This window comes from Ciconia boyciana, chromosome 13 (assembly GCF_034638445.1).
Source record: "Ciconia boyciana chromosome 13, ASM3463844v1, whole genome shotgun sequence".
Classification (NCBI taxonomy): domain Eukaryota; kingdom Metazoa; phylum Chordata; class Aves; order Ciconiiformes; family Ciconiidae; genus Ciconia; species Ciconia boyciana.
Genome location: NC_132946.1, coordinates 1021691 through 1043408, shown reverse-complemented (window position 1 = coordinate 1043408; position 21718 = coordinate 1021691). Strand labels below are relative to the sequence as shown.

At 42.3% G+C, this 21718-nt stretch overlaps 1 protein-coding gene across 6 annotated transcripts in view; it reads left to right on the top strand.

Moving 5' to 3' along the window:
• The window catches only part of RBBP6 (RB binding protein 6, ubiquitin ligase), a 32241-nt gene extending 16654 nt beyond the window's left edge, over nt 1-15587 (top strand). For 4 of the 6 annotated variants that reach the window (XM_072878552.1, XM_072878550.1, XM_072878551.1 and 1 more), the window contains 13 exons: nt 1821-1909; nt 2028-2124; nt 2951-3090; nt 4018-4190; nt 4946-5049; nt 5439-5800; nt 6885-6981; nt 7060-7138; nt 7237-7294; nt 8460-8825; nt 9183-9284; nt 10718-12466; nt 13596-15587. In XM_072878552.1, coding sequence (XP_072734653.1) covers nt 1821-1909; nt 2028-2124; nt 2951-3090; nt 4018-4190; nt 4946-5049; nt 5439-5800; nt 6885-6981; nt 7060-7138; nt 7237-7294; nt 8460-8825; nt 9183-9284; nt 10718-12466; nt 13596-15165 — 4986 coding nt within the window. In that variant the 3' untranslated portion in view covers nt 15166-15587. The remainder of the gene's footprint in view (nt 1-1820; nt 1910-2027; nt 2125-2950; nt 3091-4017; nt 4191-4945; nt 5050-5438; nt 5801-6884; nt 6982-7059; nt 7139-7236; nt 7295-8459; nt 8826-9182; nt 9285-10717; nt 12467-13595) is intronic. The other 2 variants (XM_072878554.1, XM_072878553.1) reach the window with 1 other exon arrangement.
• The last annotated feature ends 6131 nt before the right edge of the window (nt 15588-21718 follow it).

Below are 21718 nucleotides of genomic sequence, written 5' to 3'. Positions count from 1 at the left end.
GTACCTAATTGTTTATAGGAATATACCAATGTGTATGTGTGGCATATTAGCAGATGTGACCTTCTGAAACTGTTGTAATGCCATGTTTTGCTATGGAACTGCTTGCATTTTTTGCTCAACGATGTGTAACTTTGTCTGGGAAAGCACTAGTGATTGCACTTTGTGAAAAGGTGTAGTGCTAGCCAGTTAAATTACTAGTCTTTAAAGTTGCAAAGATTAGAGAAGGCAGGGCCTAATGCAGAGTAGCTAGTTCTTTCTTCTGAAAACAAAGGCTGAAGTTCATTTCCAAGAAAGAGCAATCTCTTCCCACTGGTAACTTCTTCCCTCTCTCACTACAGAAATGAAATTGTGTACATTTGGCCAAAAAAAAAAAAAAAAAAAAAATTAGTTTGGAAGGTAGCCACCAAAAGAAATTGATCTCCATTAGTGCTGTCCCTAAATGTGTCCTTGGTTCTGTAAACTCATGTGAAGTTTTACTCTAAAATGTGAAAAACTGTCCAAGTGGTGTACACATTGAAGCTTTCGAGAAAATTTCAATATTTCAGAAAAATACAGGAACAGAACATAAAGCAGCTCAAAACTGTTACTTACTCTCACCTCTTTAGTGCAGACTGGCTTAGCATGGAGGCAATGTGTTAACAGTTTTCTGTTTTATTATTACTATGTATTAAATGCCATATTTGAATTTTGGTCTATTCCTACTAATGTTTTGTGGTTTTTGGATGTGTTTTGTAAACCGTTTGGGTTCAAACAAATTAGTCAAGTATCTGTAAAGTTTTCTGTAAATGTTAATGGAAATGATTTCATAGATGTCGATCTGGATTATGTTACTGTTGAGAAAAAACTGTGTATATGAAACAACCATTTAATAAAATGTTGAAACTAGTTGGTTGCTTTTGTGAATGAATGCATATAAAAACAAAAACATGAGTGGTTGATCTGAATGATAGGTGCTTGAAGGTCCAAATAATTTACAGTCACTCCCTTAGACCCTGCTTGTATCTGGACTAGTGTGTAATAACAACATTTTAACAAGTACTGCTTAAAAAAATCAGCTGGCTTCAATAATTTGAAGATCTAGTTCTGCATAAGGTTTATATTACAATTTGTATGTTAAAAGGACACAGTCAACTGGAAAGCACTGCAGGTTTTGCTTACTGTAGTTAAACCACTTAATATGAAGAAGTTAGTGGGGGGGAACATGCAGTTTGGACTGCCTATGGCACATGACGGTCGAATTTCTACTGGAAAGAATCTTTTGTCTTGCTGAGGGATTATAAAAAGCTTGACTCCTTTTAATGCTTCTGTGTCAGAAGCTGAATTTCAGCAAGCAGAAACAACTTTCCCAGCTCTTAAGTTTTGTGTCCTTTTAATACTGCAAACTGTAAATAATGATACTTGCATACATATTTCTAAATTAAATGTACAGTGGATATTTTCTCCTTCAAATAGTCTGGAGCTTAAAAATCAGTTTAAAAATACTGGATAGTATAATTTTTTTTACACATAGCTTCAGTCCGCTTTGAAGAAAATTGGATTGGTTACACAAGTCTTTACGTAAGGTACAAACAGAGCCTAAGGTTTTGAGTGCCCAAGAATGCTCTTTTCAAGTAGGTTAACAGGCACATAAACATCATGTAATGGCGTAAGGACTCCCCGGAATCTTCAGGACAAATATATTTTATATAAGCAGCTGTTTTCATGCAACCTCAGCTAGCGCTGTGCTGCTCTTTACAGGATTGGATGAGTGGTGTTGTCTTTGGCTGTGTGGGCTTAAATGTGTTTCTAATGTGTGTGTCAAATAATTACCTGTTAAACAGACTGCCAATCTGGCTGAAGCCAATGCTTCCGAAGAAGATAAAATAAAAGCTATGATGACACAGTCTGGCCATGAATATGATCCAATCAAGTAAGTGTTGATAATGTCAAATCTGTTCTTTGAAGATTATGGAAAAATTGTAGAGATGTTTGTTTTAACCAGAGACACACATGCATACTTTTTTCTTTCTTTCCCAAAAAACTTTTAGTTACATGAAGAAACCCTTGGGTCCACCTCCTCCGTCATATACTTGCTTTCGCTGTGGGAAACCTGGCCACTATATAAAGAACTGCCCAACAAATGGGGTAAGATTGTGGGGGACTTCTGGTGTTACTTAGTTTTTAATTTTTTTTACCTTGGCAGTTACTTAACAAAGACATGAATATTCCTATTAAGAATTGTTTCTTTTGGAGTGAAATGCAGAAGTTATATCACAATGTTGCAAAGCCTTTCAAAATTCAAGGGCAACCTGGAATTACAAAAGTAAAATTTCCTTTTTTGTAGGTTGCAGGCATTAAATATGTCTATAGCTCTTTCTGTGTGAACTTTAATGCATATTTTTATATATTTCAAAATTTTATCTGTTTTTAACTCTTTTTAATGACAGTTTCTAGTATTTAGTAGAAAAAGAAGGTGTTTCTGTTGACCCCCATCTATTGAATATTTGCGTGTTTTAATTACACCAGTCTGTGGTTGAAGATTCATGCCGTTTAACATTAGTCACTGAATGTATATGCATGAGGTATGAACTCAACCTTCATATAGAGAGGGTGAATATAAGTTTCCCCAGTGACTGATTCAGAGCACCGAATGAAGCCCTCGCTCTGAATTGCACTTTGAAGGAGGAGTGGGTTTGTGTCTCTTCTCTGAGTGGATGGTGAGCTAAGGGATACATCACCCTTACGGAGCCCGAAGTGAAGCCAGAGAATGTCTGTTGAGTTCAAAACACTGCTCAAGCCTTTGGAACATCCTGGCTATATTCATTTAGGGAAATAAGTATTTTAGTTGAGCAACCCTTATGTTAGGTAAAAGGAGAGCATTAAAGGCTTTTGCTGCTTAAAATACTCACTGAAATCTCATTTTAAGTGTGGGTCTTTAGGTGAGATACGTCTGTGTTTCTTTTCTTAACAGGACAAAAATTTTGAGTCTGTTCCCAGAATTAAAAAGAGCACAGGAATTCCAAGGAGTTTCATGATGGAGGTGAAAGATCCCAATACAAAGGGTGCTATGCTGACAAACACTGGAAAATACGCAATACCAACTATCGATGCGTAAGTATGGAGCTAATCAGACTGACCAAAAAGTGAACAAGAGAAAACATGCGTAAATGCCTGAGTGGCAATGCAACCAAGTTGGCCAGCATCTGTAATTGCGGGGGAGGAGGCATTGTCATTGTATCTTAACCTTAAAATCTGTGATGCTTTCTAATATTAAAATAGGGTGGTCCTATTGTTCATACCCCTGGAATTTGGTTAAACTTGTGGTATGCTAAGAATCTCTATTTCTGCAAAAGATTTCAGTAGTGTTTATAGTTGGAATCGTTCTCTTTGAAAGCTCGTTTTGCTTCTGTTTTATGTTTCAAAGGCTTCTTGCAACATTTAACAAATAGCTGTTGGGCTGAGATCTCCTCCCCCTCTGACTTTTATCACATCTCACGTGTGAAACAGACTGAAGTTTTCCTGTTGCTATAAACTAAGAAAATACTACTGTGCGCTGAGAACAGTGGCTGTTTTAAAATGCACTTGGTAGCACTTCTGTTTTTCTGTCATGGATCTCCTTTTGTAGAAGCTGTAACATAGACTTCTTTCAGTTATAAAATGTAATTACTCGGAGACTAGCTTTATCCTCAGCCTGCAACTTACATTTACCCTCTGGCAAAGGAGAGAGGGAATTAATTTCATCTGATTTCTAGCTGTCAAAAAAAAATTTTTTTAGTCTGAGCTAATTTCTTAGTTGATCCAATGAATGAGAGAGTTCTGCAGAAGGAAAGTTGTGTCGTCCCCGTCCCCCCCCCCCGCCTCTTCTAGTGTTGCAGCTGTAGAAAAGTAGTTTAAACTAAATGCCTGTCTTTTAGAAGGCTAATATGGAGTGAGAAGAATTCCATCTATTATCTTCCTCTGATAAAATACACAGCTTGGAAAAGTTTCCCTTTACCCATCTTTAACTTTTTTCTTTTTCTTTCCCCACCCTCCCTCCAGGGAAGCTTATGCTATAGGAAAGAAGGAAAAGCCTCCCTTCTTACCAGAGGACCCGTCCTCCTCCTCAGAAGAAGACGATCCTATTCCAGATGAGTTGTTGTGTCTCATTTGTAAGGATATAATGACGGATGCAGTTGTTATTCCCTGCTGTGGAAACAGCTATTGTGATGAATGTAAGTGTTATTCCCATGTTTGTTAACTCAAAACATCAAATCTGATCTTCTGAAAGCAGAAATAGGAGATAACAAAATAACTTTGTTATCAGCTCCATTTAATACTTAAGTATACCCTGAATAGGAAAGGACTCTTCTCATAGATATAAAAAAAAAAAAGGCAGAAAGCTTTTTTCCCTTTTTATGTATCTAGTTAAATCCTCTTTACATGCGGGAGGACGAGCATGAGAAGAGTGCATAATCGTGCGGGTGATTACGGTATTGGGTATCGAATGCATTTCGTTTGTCCACAGCCCTTTCTCTCAAACAAAATTACATATCCAATTCTGGTTACTCACTGTGGTCTGCAACAAATGACTAGTTAGGCACTTAATCCACAATCTTCTCCATGGGAGAGTTGGTTAAAACCTTCAGAACTCAAACCTACTAATGGTTTTTTGAAATGTGTTTTATGCATTAACCTTGAGGTTGGTGACTTCTCACTGTACTAGATAGTGGAAAAAAGACTAGTCAAAACATCAAGACACAGCCTACTCTACATTTTCAAATGTTACAATAGTGAAATATCAAAACTGTATAGTTACTTGCTGCATACTAGAAATTTTTTACACTGTTGAACATTTATAGCTTCATGTTCTCAATTTAAGACCATAGTCACCTGTTAATCATATATACGTGTTTTTATAATTGATTAGAACCCCAAAAATTTCCTTAGTTTGGCTAAAAACTATTTTGATGATTCTGATTATTCACAGGTATTAGAACAGCGTTACTGGAGTCTGAGGAACACACATGCCCAACATGTCATCAGACAGATGTTTCACCTGATGCTTTAATTGCCAACAAGTTCCTACGCCAGGTAACATTGATGACTTTTACATAAACTGTAAGAAAAGTCTTATTTGCAAAAAGCTGAAAGGGAAGAAAATATTAATTTACGTCTCCTTAAGCAAGGCTAAATTGAATAAGGCAAAATTTACTTTCCAAACACATTATCTATTGTTACAGAAGCTTATAACTGTTTAGAGGCAATCTGGCAAATTCAGGTCACACTTTCGTTTAACATGATTGCCTCGCTTTCAAATTCGCTGTTACTGTTAATGTGATGTGTTCATATATCTGTATGTTGATTTATTTTCGGATTAATAGCATTTGCAGGAATACACAAGTAATTTTACTCTGTGGAGGCTTTTTGCATACCTACTGAAGTTTCATATTACCTTTTTGTAAATGTTTTTCTGCCTCTAGGCTGTGAACAACTTCAAAAATGAAACTGGCTACACAAAAAGGCTCCGTAAGCAGATTCAGCAGCAACAGCAGCAGCAGCAGCCACCACCACCACCACCACCTCCACCACCCCTAATGAGACAAACAATAACACGCAACCTGCAGCCTCTACTCCGGCCAACGATTTCCAGACAGCAGGATCCACTAATGATACCATTAGCTTCTCTGGCTTCTCGTTCTGCTGCTGCTTTGTCATCGCTGGCCCCTGGTCAGTCATCTGTGGCAGCTGGGCTGCCAGTAAATCCGTCTTCTGTTGTTGTTTCTGATCTCCCTCCAGCAGTGTCCCTATCTCTCCGTGGTGAAAAGCCAGATGGACCTTTTCGGTAAGTAAATCTGTAGATCAACGTGAATATAAAAGACACCAAAATGCTTAAGTTAGATTTTTTTCTTCTTGAGCTTCTCAGCTAGCGATTTATATATCATTAGTGACAGTTCCAGATAATTGTGGAAGTTCTGGTTTTTGTTTTTACTTATCAAAGTGTCCTTATTCAAAGTTGGAAGTGTGCCCCATGCAAGAATTTTCTCAGAAGTATTTCTTGTTTGGTTCCCTTATCAGTCATTCAGTACAGGTTTACCCTGAAAGAGGAACTTTTTTTTCCCAGGAGAGCTTTGATTTTAAGTGGCTAGCAAGTCCTAAAGTAACCATTTAGTTATGTCAAACCTTCTTGAGTGCATTAATTTCTCTTTAGTACTGAGGAAATAATATTTTCATTAAAAGTGTAAAAGCACGATTATAGGTAAAATCGACCAGGTGTTTTCACATTACTTTTTTCTACACTATTTCTATCATCAGAGTCATCCTCAGTAATACGCTGTGTAGTCAGTGATGCATAATAAGCATTGAAACACTGTAAATTTGAAATATTTCCAAACATGAAAGTATAAGTTTGCAACCCAGTGAAGTCATATGAAAGTACATTAGAAACCTGTGCTACTGTTTAGGGCTTGTATCCTTTCAACTTTATGCCTTGAATGCAAATAGCCACTCTGTCCAGAAGACTGTCAGGCTCAGCTGTACCGCTGAATACAAAGGATCACAATTCCAAAGAACCTCTAAGGCAGCCTCTGAGCTAGCACATAAACATTTCCTAATAGAATTTCAGTTCTTGCACCTTCCAAAACTGAGATTCAGAGTGTGGGCTATACCTGCTCTAATCCTTTCACATGCAGGTAGCTTAATAAAATGTTTTTCCAGTGAGCTTCCTCTTTAAATGCCAGTAGTCCAAACAGACTTCTCATCAGTGCTTCATTTGGAATCGGCCATTCACATTTGTAAATCTGGTGAAGATTATTTTTTAATTTTTTTTTTCCATTTGCAGTAGTCAGCCTTTTCTCACCTTGGACTTTATATTCAATTAGCACTTCAAAACAATTTTTGAATAATAAAAAATTGTGGTTTTGTTGTAGTGATGCCGATACTGTTATACCTCCTGCTGCTCTGGTGACCGCTGCTGAACTTTCTAAATCTTCCTCTCTGTCAATCAGCAGTTTGTTGGAAGAGAAGGTAAATTTTATTTCAACATATGTAATGATTCTTGTATTTTAGTAGAGCTTATTTTCTAACTATGCATTTATTCACAAGGGCTATCAGGTTCCTGTACTGCGACAACCAGCATTACCAAGTCTTCTGGGCCCTCAAGGACAATCAATACCCACAACTGGTAAGTAACTATAACTTCAGAATTTATTCTAAAAAATTATCTTCAGATAAACTGAGTGGGTTTTTTTTTTTTTCTTTTTCCTCTCCCCACTCCAAAAGGTCATCCAATGAGAGCCAGTACCATTCGTTCAGCAGGTGGCAGACCATGCTGGGAACTGTAAGTATTCTACAGAAATTCAATATATTACTACTTGTAACCTGTTAAATTAGGCCATAACACATAACTTATACAACAGCTCATTTATAATGAAATAAGTATGCAGAGATAGTTGTGGAGAATACAAGTGGTAATTAATTTTTAAATGGCTTAATTTGAATTGGCTTTAACAAAGGGGATCTGTGCTTGCAGGAAGATTATTTAAAATAAAACTCCAGTACATAATTGAAAAGAGGACTCTGAAAAATGAACACTTTTTGAGGAAACCATAATTACATATAAAAATTAAATATAATTAAAAGATCAGATGGAAAGCCGGTCTTTTGATTACTGGCTGAATAGGGCTGAAGAAATTGATTTCCCAATAGAAATCAGCCTCCAACATTCTTTCTTGAACAACTTAGTTGATACCAATGGAGCAAATTATTGGAAAAGTCAGCGCTGTTATTTTATGACAATTTTGAATTTCTTCGATTTAGTCATCTCAAACAGTCAAGCTGCTTTCTCTCAGTTGGAGAGAGAGAAGTCTGTTTTATCTATTACTGCAGTGTCAAGTTAGTCCTTCTTTTGGTATATATTTCTTATAGATAGATTGTAAAGGTGCATTGTGTTTATAAAGTCTTAAAGATAAATCAAAACAAAAAACAGGATCCATCCCACAGATTATCTAAAATCTCAAAATCGGTAATCAAGAAAGTAACGATTCAGGGACAAGAACAGGCCAAATGCATCATCATGAGGCAACAACATAGGAAGTGTATGTGGGAGAAGTTAAAAGAAGTTCGAGAGAAGATTACTTAATATTTGTGCAGTCCTTTGAAGATCAGCAGTGTGAAGGATTAAGTGTATCAAGGAGTGGCAGAGGCGCGGTGGGCACTTGGCACATGGGAGGTGGGAGTCTCTTGAGCATGGGCAGCCTCCATCCACAGTCGCAAAGCTGAGTATAAGGAGAGAAGACTGAGGGAACTGTTGGGGGTGAGGATGTGGAAGGCAAGTCTGAGGATCAAGAAGTGAGTGTAGTGTCAAATGAACAGCAAGCAGGGAGAAAAACGCTTAAGCTGAGACCAAGAAGTGCTCGCCACCATGCTCCCGCTTCCTCCGCTTTCCTCTTTAAAATCAGGGCAGAGTGTAGCAAAGAGTGACACATGTTTTTGGGTTTCTTTAGAAGTTCAAATCGAGGACGCCCGCACAGTGAACGTACCCAAAGGACTCAGGCCCCAACACTACCAGCATCGACACCGGTCTTTGTGCCTGTGCCTCCACCTCCCTTGTATCCTCCACCACCCCATGCACTTCCTCTTCCTCCGGGGGTACCACCACCACAGTTCCCTCCTCAGTTTCCACCTGGTCAGCCTCCATCTGCTGGGTACACTGTCCCCCCTCCAGGATATCCCCCAGCTCCTGCAAACATGTCATCAGCTTGGGTACCAACAGCAGTACCAGCGGCTCATTCAAATACCATCCCAACGACACAAGCACCTCCTTTATCTAGGGAGGAGTTTTACAGAGAACAACGGAGACTTAAAGAGGAGTAAGTATTTGGCTCAATGAAGTTGCGTTGTTTTTCATTTTTGTATTTCGATAGCGTATCAGACTGCAGTTACACTAAAGTGCATCTGACATAAGCAAAAATGACATAGTGTTTTTTCCAATATACTTTTTCGTTGCAGATGGTAAACATGCAAAGATAAAACAAGACAAATGTAATTCTAAAACTTTCCCTAAAACTTGTAGGAATTCTAAACTGTTTTTGCTTAAATAGGATGTTCACCTTTTGCATTTGCATGCAGTATACATTTTCTCATATTGGCCATGTTTTGTTTCTTGATGTCTTTTTTTAATAAAGGTCAAACTATAATTGTAATAAAGGTCAAACTTATTTTAACAGGGAAAAGAAAAAGTCCAAACTTGATGAGTTTACAAATGATTTTGCTAAGGAATTGATGGAATATAAAAAGATTCAAAAGGAGCGTAGGCGTTCGTTTTCCAGGTAACTGCTTTACATGTCCGTAATGGAGAAGCAGATTGTCTAGAAGAATCAGGAGGAGTTCCACTCCACCTCTCTATCGTTAGATGGATTGGATGATTCAAGGGATTAGCAGAGATAGGAGTTTCATATGTAGGTTACTAGCTCAAATATGGCAGAGATTACAGTTGACTGATAGTTCTAATTTGGCAGCCGTTGTTAAGGAGCAGGTATTTCTTTTAGTAAAGCTTCTCTGCAGTGACATCCTTCACCTCCTGACAGCCGGGAGGAGGCTGGGAATGGAATAGGTGTAGTTGCTGGATTTTCTGCGTCTCCCTATTCTGATTGTAACCGTTACCTCAAAGCACTTCGGAGGAGATATGTGAGAGAAATTGTCTTCATTTCCTCTTTTGTTTATCTCATGTGGATACACGGAGAGATTTTAACCTGGACTGCAAACTGGTGGCTTTCGCTAGTGTTTTGTTGACATTGTTAAATTTTCCTTAGGAATTAAAAGATCAGACTTGTTTTTAAGGAAATCTTAAAATGGTGAAGGACTTCGAGAGGAGGAATGATGCTAATGAACATATGCAGAATAATGTGAAAAGGTTCTTTAAAAAATAATAAAAAACTTGTGAAGAAAAAGCTCAGGGTAGCTGATGTTTTCTATCCCCAAAAATCGGTTGGGCAGGAGTCTGAATAGCTCTCTGTTAGTAATGCTGTCATTATCTTTCCTAGAGTAATGGCATTGAGCCATATTAGTAGGGGCTGAATTTAGAAGCTTTTAGTTATGATCTTTCTTGAAATGCGGTCACTAGCCTTGGTTAGAGCTAGGGTTATGTGCAAAAGTTTGCTAGCACATCTGGCTAGAAGTGTGGATTAAGTAGTCCTGTATATAGGATTGCAGGACAAGTATTTTGCATCCTGTACAAATTGCCAAATAAGTAGTGAAGTTAAATAGACTAAGCTGGCATTTTAAAATTGAGCTTTACTGTCTTCAGGCTAAGTTGTGTTTTCTTGATGTTTGATACTGCACTGTAGCCATTAAGACTTGCTCTTTTTGCATCTTACTGCAACAAAAATGATTTGCACTGCATGTAGTTGCTGAGTAGTGAAAAATGTGCGCGTTCACGTACCAGTAGAGGCCAGCATACACCACCTTAAATCAATCAATAGCTATGGTAGTTCATGTGATAGAAGTGAGTAGAAATAGACTTACCCTTCCTGTATGTTTTTACACTAACAAAGCAGCAGCTGTTCTGTCTTGTAAGCAGAAACTTTTACATGTTATCAAGTTCTTCAGTTCGCAGTAGTATTATGTCAGCAGCTGAAAGAAGCTTTGACATAAGCATATGGAGAGGAAAAAAAAAAACCAAATTTGGGAGGAAAAAAACTGGGGAGAGTGACTGTTTTGAATTAACTTCATTTATGTTTTTTTGTGTTGTGTTTTTTTTAAGGTCCAAGTCTCCCTATAGTGCTTCATCTTACTCTAGAAGTTCATATACGTACTCCAAGTCAAGATCAGGTTCTTCCCGCTCTCGCTCCTACTCCCGATCATTTAGTCGCTCTCATTCTCGTTCCTACTCACGATCACCACCGTATCCAAGACGAGGCAAAGGGAAGAGTCGTAACTACCGTTCTAGGTCAAGGTCGCATGGTTATCACCGTTCAAGGTCGAGGTCACCCCCATACAGAAGATACCATTCACGGTCCAGGTCTCCAGTATTTAGAGGCCAGTCTCCCACTAAACGGACTATACCTCAAGGGGAAGGAGAAAGGGAGTATTTTAACAGATACAGAGAAGTTCCACCGTATGATATGAAAGCTTACTATGGCAGATCTGTTGACTTTAGAGATCCCTTTGAAAAGGAAAGATACAGAGAATGGGAAAGGAACTATAGAGAATGGTATGAGAAGTTTTACAAGGGCTATGCTGTTGGCGCTCAACCTCGACCTCCAGTAAATAGAGAGAACTTTTCTCCAGATAGGTTTGGTCCACCTGGGACCAGACGAGAGAATTCGCCGTATGCTCGGGGACGTAGGGAGGATTATCCTGGTGGGCAGAGCCACCGAAATCGTAATATTGCTGGAAATTACCCTGAAAAACCTTCTGGAAGAGAGACCCATGGCATCAAAGATCCTACAAAATCAAAAGAGAAGGAGGTGGAAAATCCATTGGGAGATGGCAAAGGAAATAAACACAAAAAACACCGGAAGAGGAGAAAAGGGGATGAGAATGAAGGATTTCCCAGTGCTGAGTTATTGGAAGGTGCGAGAAAACCAAGAGAACCAGTTACAGCGGAAGATGTTAAAACAGACTCTCTGTTCATGCTCCCAAGCAGAGATGATGCCACCCCTGTGAGAGACGAACCTATGGAAGCAGATTCTATTGCTTTCAAACCGGTGTCTGAAAAGGAGAAGAAAGAGAAGGACAAGCCAAAAGCAAAAATCGACAAGACAAAGCGGAAGGTAGAAGTGGCTGTTCCTCCTAAGAAAGATAATACAATAAAACCAGCTAAAGCTTCCCAAGAGAAGGTGGACGCCGATCGTGAAAAATCTCCTCGAACAGAACCTCCTGTGAAGAAAGTGAAAGAGGAGTTGCCAAAGACAGACAGCGTTAAAACATCTTCCTCTCAAAAGGATGAGAAGGCTCTTGGTACCCCACGGAAAGTTCACCCAAAAGTGACAAAAGATCACCCAGAAACCAGACCAGCCAAGGAGGAGAAGGCAAAGAAAGACCATCCAAAAGAAACCAAGTCGGAGAAGCCCTTCAACAAAGAGGACAAGTCAAAAAAACCTGCAGAAAAAAGCAAACCTTCTGATGCAAAACCTGAAAAAAGAAAAAGAAAAGCAGATGAAAAGGTTGATAAAGAACATGAAGCCACTTCTGTAAAGACCTCTAAACCAGAAACTGCTGAATCGAAAACATCGCCGAAGGGGAAGACTGAGCCTGATGGTGAAAAAGGAGAGCGAACTCCAGAAAAGGATAAATCTGCTTTTCTTAACAACCCCGCAAAAAAGATTAAACTTAACCGAGAAACTGGCAAAAAGATTGTGAGTGGAGAAAATGTGCCACCTGCAAAAGAACCTGTTGAGAAACCTGAGCCAAGCAGCAGCAAAGTTAAACAAGAAAAAGCAAAGGGAAAAGTCAGAAGAAAAGTAACAGCAGCTGATGGATCTAGTTCAACTCTTGTAGATTACACCAGGTACCTGATAATTTATTTTCCTATTCTTTCTTTCCTCCCCTCACCCCCCACCCCCAATGTAAAATTCTTTATGGTGACTAATGAAAGGAACAGCTAAATCTGTGCTAAATGAGTGAATAATCTGTGATCTTTCCTGTTAAACTACTTGGGTCAAAATCAAATTTTGTTAAAACAAGCAATCTGTACTGCACAGAAAGCTAATGAGCTTAATTCATTGGTGACGTGTTTGACCCTTACTTCTGGGACTGGTTTTCCCCTCCTCTTCTTCATTACATGTTGACTCTTTGAGGAGTCCCCTCTGTCTTCCTTCAAATCCAGCTTACTGCTAAAGGCAAGGATAACAGACATGTCTATACCATGCAATATTTTGCATTCCAAAAATTGCAAGCTACTGTAATGATCTACTTTTGTCAGTATGACATGAAATTATACCTTGCAGAAATAGCAGCTTGGTTGCCAATATATTGTACTGATTTTAGCTTTGAGCACAGTGCCATGTTGACAGAGCTACACTGCTTCCAGCTCAGTGCCAACTTTTTTTGGCACTTACTGTGGAGATCTCTCTTCTATATTCCATTGAGTGACGTGTGGAGGGGGGGGAAAAAGTGATCTAGTGTGGAGCTGTTATTACCTACATTTCAGCGTCTAAAGAAGCAGGACTCAAAACATTCAAGACATCGCTGGAGGCTTAAGATAGTGTCTTGATATTCTAAACAGTTTTTAAAACGTACATTTTTCTAAAGAACAACACTGGGACATGAGGACAAAACTTTGGTTGTGTATACCTCTCCACAATTGCTTGCTTACATGTTGAAACAAGAATGTATATCTAATTTATCTGCCATTGGTAGAAATAGGACATGAAGGAATTACCAGATCAGACAGTCCCCAATCTGATAATCTTGTGTCTTTGTTAATTAAATGTATAGTAGGAAGATACTAAATTAATTGATTGCTCATAATCTTAGCTAGTGGACTCATCCTTTCTCTTGTCTGTTCCCTTAATTGAACATCTTTTGAAAAAATACTGAAGATACAGAATTGAAACAACAGCCATTGTATAAAATGTGACAAAAGATGGCGGTGTGTGTATCTCACCCATTATTAATGTATGCTTTTTTCCTCTTAGCACTAGTTCTACTGGAGGAAGCCCCGTTAGAAAGCCTGAAGAAAAGCCAGATACAAAACGAACTGTCATTAAGACCATGGAGGAGTATAATAATGATATAACAGCCCCTGCTGAAGACGTCATTATTATGATCCAGGTCCCTCAGTCAAAGTGGGATAAAGATGACTTTGAGTCTGAAGAGGAAGACATTAAAACTACACAGGTGCCCACAAATGTAGGAAAACCTGCTAGTGTTATAAAAAATGTGAGTGCTAAGCCACCAAACCCCATAAAACACAATGAAAAAGAGACGGAGCCTTTGGAGAAAACACAGAAAACTACAAAAGAGGCGAGTTATGAAAGCTCCCAGCACGAGGCAAAAAGTTCAAAAAGTTCCATGTCAAATGAAAAAGGAAAAACCAAAGACCGGGATCATTCTTTGTCAGACAAGGACACTTCTGAGAAGAGAAAGAGCAGTGTTCAGCCAGAAAAAGACCACTCAGAACGTGCAACTGAGCAAGGAAATGGAAAAAATATTTCTCAATCTTCCAAAGACAGCAGATCTTCAGAGAAACATGATACTGGCCGTGGATCCACTGCTAAAGACTTTACTCCTAACCGAGACAAAAAATCTGACCATGATGGCAACAGAGATCATTCTAGTTCCAAGCGTAGAGATGAAAAGAGTGAATTAGCAAGGAGAAAAGACTCCCCTTCTCGAAACAGAGAATCTACATCAGTACAGAAAAGTAAGCCGAGAGACGAACGAGCAGAGCCGTCCAAAAAGGGCGCTGGAGATGCCAAAAGGGGCAGCTACAGTCCTCCGCGTGAGCGGAAGCAGTCTGATCACAAAGCTGCTCACGATTCCAAGCGTACATTGGAGGAACACAAACCGCTAGATAAAAATTCAGGAAAAGAGAAAGAGAAGCATGTACCAGAAGTAAAGAGCAATAAAGAGAAAGAGCCAGGTGGTAATAAACCACCTTTGAGACAAGAATCGCCAGAAGTAAAAAATGAGAAAGAGAACGTGACTGGACAAACCGATAAAAGTGTTGTCAAGCCTAAGCCTCAGGTAAGCAGCTCCTCACGGCTCTCTTCTGATCTAACTCGAGAGACTGATGAGGCTGCCTTTGTACCAGACTACAATGAAAGTGACAGTGAGAGTAATGTATCTGCAAAAGATGAGGAAGCTGCAGGAAAAAACCCGAAAGAACCGAAAGAAAAGGCTGTTGACAAGGTGAAAGAGGAAGCAGCCGCACCTCCTGCAGTTGACCAGCCTGAAGCAAGCCGAAGTCAAAGTCAAAGCAGTCCCAGTGTTAGCCGCAGCCGTAGTCAGAGCCCTTCTGAGAGTCAGACTCGAAGCCACAGCAGCAGTGCCAGCTCAGGAGAGAGTCAAGACAGCAAGAAAAAGAAAAAGAAAAAAGAAAAGAAGAAGCACAAGAAGCATAAGAAACACAAGAAGCATAAGAAACACATTGGCAACGAAACGGAATTGGAAAAGAGCCAAAAACACAAACACAAGAAGAAAAAATCCAAGAAGAGCAAAGATAAAGATAAAGATGACCAAAAAGTGAAATCTGTCACTACATAGAATGACAGATAATAAAAAATGACTTAATTCCTAAGTCATCTGTATTAAATTTTGTTAAAATGTAAACGAATTCAAGCGTTGTAAATAATGACATGAAAGACCCTGTGCTGCACTTAAAATATTGCTGCTTGATTATTTGATTTTTACATCAGAGCTTTATAAAAGTGAACATTTTGTACAGAATTGTGAGTTGTGACCATGTAACATGAAAGGTTTTGCTGGGGCATCTTATTTTTAACCACCGTTAATTAGTTTGGGTGGAGTTTACTGTACTGTGAAAATTTTCACATTTGAATTTTTTTTTAATTGCCTGGCAGAAGAAGCTGGTATCAGTTATAAAATATCAGCAGAATGATTTGCAGAATACATTACAGCCCTGTTATGTCACTTTTTGATTACAATAAAAAGTTTTCAGTAAACTATCCAATGTGATGAGATTTCCCGTGATAGCTGAACATTTAGCGGAGAAAAGACTAGTGACAAAAAAAGCTACCTGTGAAAGCTTGCTGGTCGCTAACGTGGGTGAAAAATAACGTGTCGGCGGGTCTGATTTTGAAAAGACTGGGAGGACTTTAAACCTTTGGAACTGATGCGATGTGGGGAGGTGCTGCCGAGAGGTGCACTTTTTTGTGGGCCAAGTGGACTTGGTTTTGTATCGTAAGAGGCAGCGTCTGGCCCCAGACACAGCCACTCTTAACAGCCGGTCCTGACCGTTTAAAGTAACGTTCTGTATGAAGCTGTCACATGTGGACATTGTTCGGGTTTCTTTAGAAAGCTGTTGTCATTTGCCAGCAAACGTTTATACATATTTTACGATGCCCTGTAATCCGTATTTGCTCTCATAATGATGCTGATCACCAAGGTGTTTGTGTTTTTTAAATAGAAGCTTTATTATGAGTGTTTTCATCTGGCGGTGCTACCTGATGCAGAACTAACCCTTCCATTAAATGTGGGCTTCAGCAGATGAGTTTGGCAGAAGAAGAAAGCCCACTAGGAAGGCAAGCTTCTGCTTTCAACTACTTTGAACAATGACAGGAAATCTAGAAAATGTAACTTTAATTAGCTTGATAATTTTAAGACAGATGTAATTTAAAAAAAAAAAAAAAGTGGGAGTGGTGGGTGTTGCTTAACTGTTAGCAAGCCAGCATGGTAAGAAATATTTCTCGTGCAGTAAGGGCATAACATCCCGGTAATAATTGGATTCGGTAGGGAAAGGCCTGGACTGTTTGGCTGTGGGATTTGCCCCTGAAGAGTTCTGTGTGACAGCACTGTAAATTAAAGCGGTTTCAGGGCTTCCTGCTTGCAGAGACTATTTTCTTCAAAAAGTGTCATTGTTTCTAGGTACTGTTACTGGGGTATTTAGTAGTACAGAAACAGTAAAATAATGATTAATCTTGCTTTTCGGTGGGGGTGACTATCAGATGGTAAATATTGGGTTAGAGACTGAGCGTCTGCTACTTCTGATGGTTAAAACAAGAACAAACCAGAATTAGGACTGGCTTTCCCCTCCAGTAGCTTGTACCTTGTCATGTCAAGGCATTCTTGGTGGATTTCGGGTGTTTTCTGCCCAAGGTAAAGCAGGCTTCCTGATGAAGCCACTCGAATTGTTACTTCCCAGAATCAAAAAGCAGAGGTCCGTGATAGCGGTGAGGTGCGCTCATCCAGCACTTCCCACGTGTGGCCCAGGGAACCCGTATCGCCCAAGCGAACACCAGATGTATGGGAATTTAAGGCAGCTTCAGGCTCTCCCTGCACATGGTCTGTGCTCGTGATGGTGGGGCCGCTGAAAAGAGATGGATTTTGCGCTGTCTTCTGCGAACATACTTTTGGCCTAATGAAACACAGAAAATTTAGGACTCGGTGAAACGGGATTCTTACTTGAGTTGGAATGTGTTAAGTATGCTTTAGGATCAAGGTTCAGAATAATTAGTAAATTTGCATGGAAGTAAGATTTTGGACATTGCTTTATGGATTAGCTCCATAAAAGCGGGCAAAATTGTGTATTTTTATATAACCTTGTGCTGAAAAAGCCGTAGTCGATGCCTCTCTTAATGCTCAGTTAAACTCTCTGTTTTCAGAGCACTATAGCAGCATTACTGATGATTTTTCAGTCTCCTATGAATTTAGTTTACCTTGCACGTGGAGTTTCTTACAATTACTTTTTTCCAAGTTCTTTTGAGCTGGACACCTGGAATGCAGTTGTGCTCAGGCCCCAATAGGTGATTTTTACTTACAGTCACGTTTAGAAGTCTTCTTGGCTGAATTGCTGATGTTTTTACACAGTGCCTACAGTAGCGTGAAGGGATGTGTCCGAACAGGGCTCTGGGTGAGGGTGAACGCTCCTGGAACGCATTTGCCTTCAGGTGGTGAAATACAGTGAAGGTGGTTTGAACCGCGGTGAAGGCAGGCATGCTGCAGAGCCGGGTAGGTTCTGACCGTCGTTCAGATGTAAGAAACAGATGTGGACTGAGTAAATGTAGTGTGTTCCTTCGGGAACAATACTGCTTGCTCATCCGCTGAAGGTAAGCGCGGTCCGTTCCACGGAAATGATCACAGATCCCTACATCTGTGTGCAGAGAACCCTTGGGCCAGCACACCTCATCGCCCATCTTCAGTTGAGGCTGAATGTGTCGGAACGGTTCGAACACGCCGAGAGGCAGCAACTCTTCAGCTGGAAAAGCTCAGGCAGGAAAGAAGGTGGTTTGAAAATCCATTTATTTTTGTTATCCCTTTTCTTAGATATCTTGCCTCCATTTCCTTAAGTGGAAATGACCAAAGAGAAACTGCCCCAAAGTGGGCAACAGGCTCGTAGGTTGTCATCCACAGCTCTGAACTAAAGGAACTCTGAAAAAGAAGACGAGGGCATAAGACGCAGGATGATGTCGTGCATGGGTAGAGAGAAAATTAAGAAACTGGTTTGCATTTTAAAAGGAAAGGCTGGGAAGGAAAAGCTTACATCCATCGTTTAATGGGAGCGAACAAGTAACGGCTGGAACAGGAGCGGCAAACGGGCTTTTCCTTAGTCTTCACCAGAAAAGGTTGATTGTAACCAGCTTTAGGGAAATTTGGTTTAGTAGAACACAAGGATCACGGGCTAGAGAAGAGACTGTTAAACAATGTTCAGATAAAACTTCTACTCGAACAGTAAAGGTACCGGCTGAAGCGCTTTTTGGAAACTGAGGGATGGCGTTAGGTCTCGGGTGACTGAAGAGCAAGCCTTGTACCTACCTGGAATGTATTTACATGTTCGTTGTAATATCGGTCCAAATTTGGCTGCATATTTTATAGCATATGAACACATGGGAGATGATAGGGGAGATAATAGGATGAAGAACGGTCATTAGCAAACTGAAGAACAAGAGCTGGACGTGGCCCTGTCTCCGCAAACCCGGGTTGCGAGAGCATGGGGTGGAAATCAGCTCTGCCGCGGGTGAGAACCGGCTGCTGGTGCTGTCGCACGTGAACGCTCCGGCATAGCGTTCACACGTGGGCTCCTTGCGAAATGGAGGTGAAGCCGCTTTCTCTTGGAACACGTGGTGGTGGTGGTGCCCGTGGTTTCTGTAGTGCCTCTCAACGGTTGGGCTTGCCCAGGCGGTTGGAGGGCTGGCGTTCCTGCCCTCAGCCTGAAGCTTCGCAGCCGTGTCGCTCCCTACGCCTCTGGGAACGAGACGGAGACTTGCAGAGCCGGGAGAGCGCGCGTGGGACCCTTGCCGTGCCCGGGCGGCTGGGACGCTCCGTGCGTGGGGTAGGGATCGATCCTGGGCTTTGACGTGGAAGTACGAAGCCTGAGGGTGCAGGAAGCGAAACTTGGGGTAGGCTTCAATAGCGATGTTCAGTCAGGACGGTAAAGGGCTGGGCTGGTTCTGCCGGCGGCTGCAGACCCTCCTGCGCTGAGCAGAAGGCAGGCGTACCCCGGGAGTCTGGGAGAGGGGGGTTGCGTGAGCTGAATTCTTGACAGCTTCTGCCAACTGCTTTTTCTGATTCCAAATGGTTTTTGTAGGTGTGATTAGGAAGAGGGTGGTGGGAATTTTGTCAGTTGTTCGCGTGGGTTGTATTGTCTGATGGGAAACAGCCAAAGAAGTGAACGGTGGGTTAGGGGAGATGCTGTAGGAAGCAGAAGGGTTCCTTCCTTAGAGGTGATGGAGACGAACGCACTGGGCACCTGGTCTGCCCCAGAGCAAAGAATGAAACAGGTAATTTGAGTCTGTGACTGATAGTATCACTGAAAAAGAAACAGTAACGTGCAAAATCCCAAATCGCCACAGTTAGCCAGAACGAACGGAGAGGCTCCACGGTACGTGCAGCTGCAGCTTGGATAACTGAAAGACCAGAAGAACGCTGTTCTTTGCTGTCGGTCCTCGGTTCCCAGGGCTTGCAGAGGCAAACCCTGGTGCTGAGAAGAGGTCCCAAAGAGGGTCTGAGTCTACAAAATCTTGATGTTTACTCTGGGTGGGAAGCATCTGGCTGTCAGGGGTTTGATGTACCTCGCAGTCCCCTGTCACCCCACAGGTCAGCCACCATAGTTGAAGGCACTATTGTGTATTCTTTAGTATCTGGTAGGTTTTCTGAAATAGCAAAAGCAGCACGTACCTGTCCTGTCCGTGTAACGATCTGCACCCTAAAGGGCTTAGACGTGCAGCAAACCCCACTCATCATCTGGGGTCAGATACTGGGGTTTGTGGAAGGAGGGAAATAGAGATTAATTTCTGTATGCAGCCTGGTATCTTCCAAGACTGTGGGGTTTGTTATTGAACTTTTTTTGAAGTTCCTGACTGAACCTAAATGCCAGGCAGAAAGCATAGCTTTTAAAGAAATGGTTGCCAAACTGCTTCTTGTATTCTGGCGTAGCAAGCTGAGGGGCTTGTTTTTCAGAGGCTGGGTTTTATATTGAAATGGGATCAACTGAGATTTGCTTTTTGCATCGTTGCCCTGGAACTGGGTTCCATAGGAAGAATTTTAATATAAAATAATCATATTGTGAGCTTAGCCGTCCACTCGGCACAGATCCTGCATGACTACAGCAGCCGTCAAGCTATTCCATCTGCAAACCCGGCTGGAGCAGGACGTGGGGCGCAGCCGGCCGGGGAGCGGGGCCAGGTCTGGGCAGCGGTCGCACCCCAGGGCTGCTCCAGCGTCAGTGGCTGGCGAGGAGGGGACCGGGCAGGGAAGGTGACCTCCTGGTGGGCACCAGCCCGTGGCTGGGGGAGGCAGCTGCTGCCCCAGGTTCAGTTAACGGGCCAGGAAAGAGAAAGCAAGGGCAGCCCAAGGTTGAAGGAGGCAACACCTCTGAATGAGACTAATTAAAAAGGAAGAGATAATCAAAGCCTGGAGCTTTCGGGAGTCCCGCTGGGCTGGGGGATGCTGGGTGAGCTGGTGGGGGAGCGCACCTTTCGGGGGAAGGAGGCTCCCTAGTTAAAAAGGGAGAGCGGCGCTCGGCGGTGGGGGCTGCTGGAAGCTATTGGGGCTCTGCCGGCTCTGGCAGCATCACTCTCACGTAGCCGCTCTGCTGCGTGACGGCGGCGAGGGTCCCAACGGGTCCCAGCGTGGCGCGGCTGGGGCAGGGGAGTGGAGCTGGACTCCTGCCCGGGGTTGATGAGTAATTAACTGTTCAAGAAACAGGCAGTAAAGCTCGTGACCAGTTGGAGGACAGCTTCGCCTGCTCTCCAGCTCCAAGACGATTAATCCAGGGCTTGCACAGGGAAGCCGGGCTCCAGCTGGGAGGGTGGTTGGGGGTGGCTGTGGGGTGCCAGGGTTCCAGTCCCTGGGAGGTCTGGCTGGGCTGGCAGCAAGGGACGGAGCTGACTTACGGAGACAGGGAGAAGAGTGGTCCTGGGGCAAAGCTCTTGTCCCAGCCCCGTAGGAGGGCTGGTGGGGACGTGGCAGCCCTGACCACCCCCTCCCCGGCTTGCTTCTGGGGCCCCACCACCCCTGGGGATGGGGCTGGGGTGCAAAAGCCACGGGGCTGCCTCGTCACGCTGCTCAGCTCCTAATTACGGCCCATGGTCTAAGAGGTGACCCACGCAGACACGGTCCCCGTTTCTGGCCGGGGAAGCAGCCCCCCCCCATGGCCGGCGGGGGGGTGGGGGGTCCCTCTGCTCCCTCCGCACGGCCGGGTGCGCGCCCCGGCCCCGAGCTCCTCCACTCCCGGCGTGAGCGGTTCCTACCCGAACGACACCCAACTTGCGATCACGCGATGCGGCGGGTTTTGCAAACGGAAGGCGTTGGTTTTGCCACCTCGAACCCTGGTCTCGCCCGTCCAGCCAGGGGACAGACACAGCCTTCTCCCACCTGCCAGCCAGCAGCTCTGCCCGCGCTGCCCAGTGAAACACCGCTGAAATTTCCTGCGATCGGTCTCTGGAGCTGGGAAAATTCACTGGAACAAGTTAGTGATTTCGAACCGAAGTGAAAAATTGCAAACAGTTTTGTGTTTGGGAAACTTCAGGGCTTTTTCCACTCGCTGTTTAATTTCTAAGCTATTTAGCCCCGTTTACGGCTGTGGAATTGCACTGTGTGAGCGATTCGTGGGTTTGCAGAATTCCTCTGTGGAGGTAAC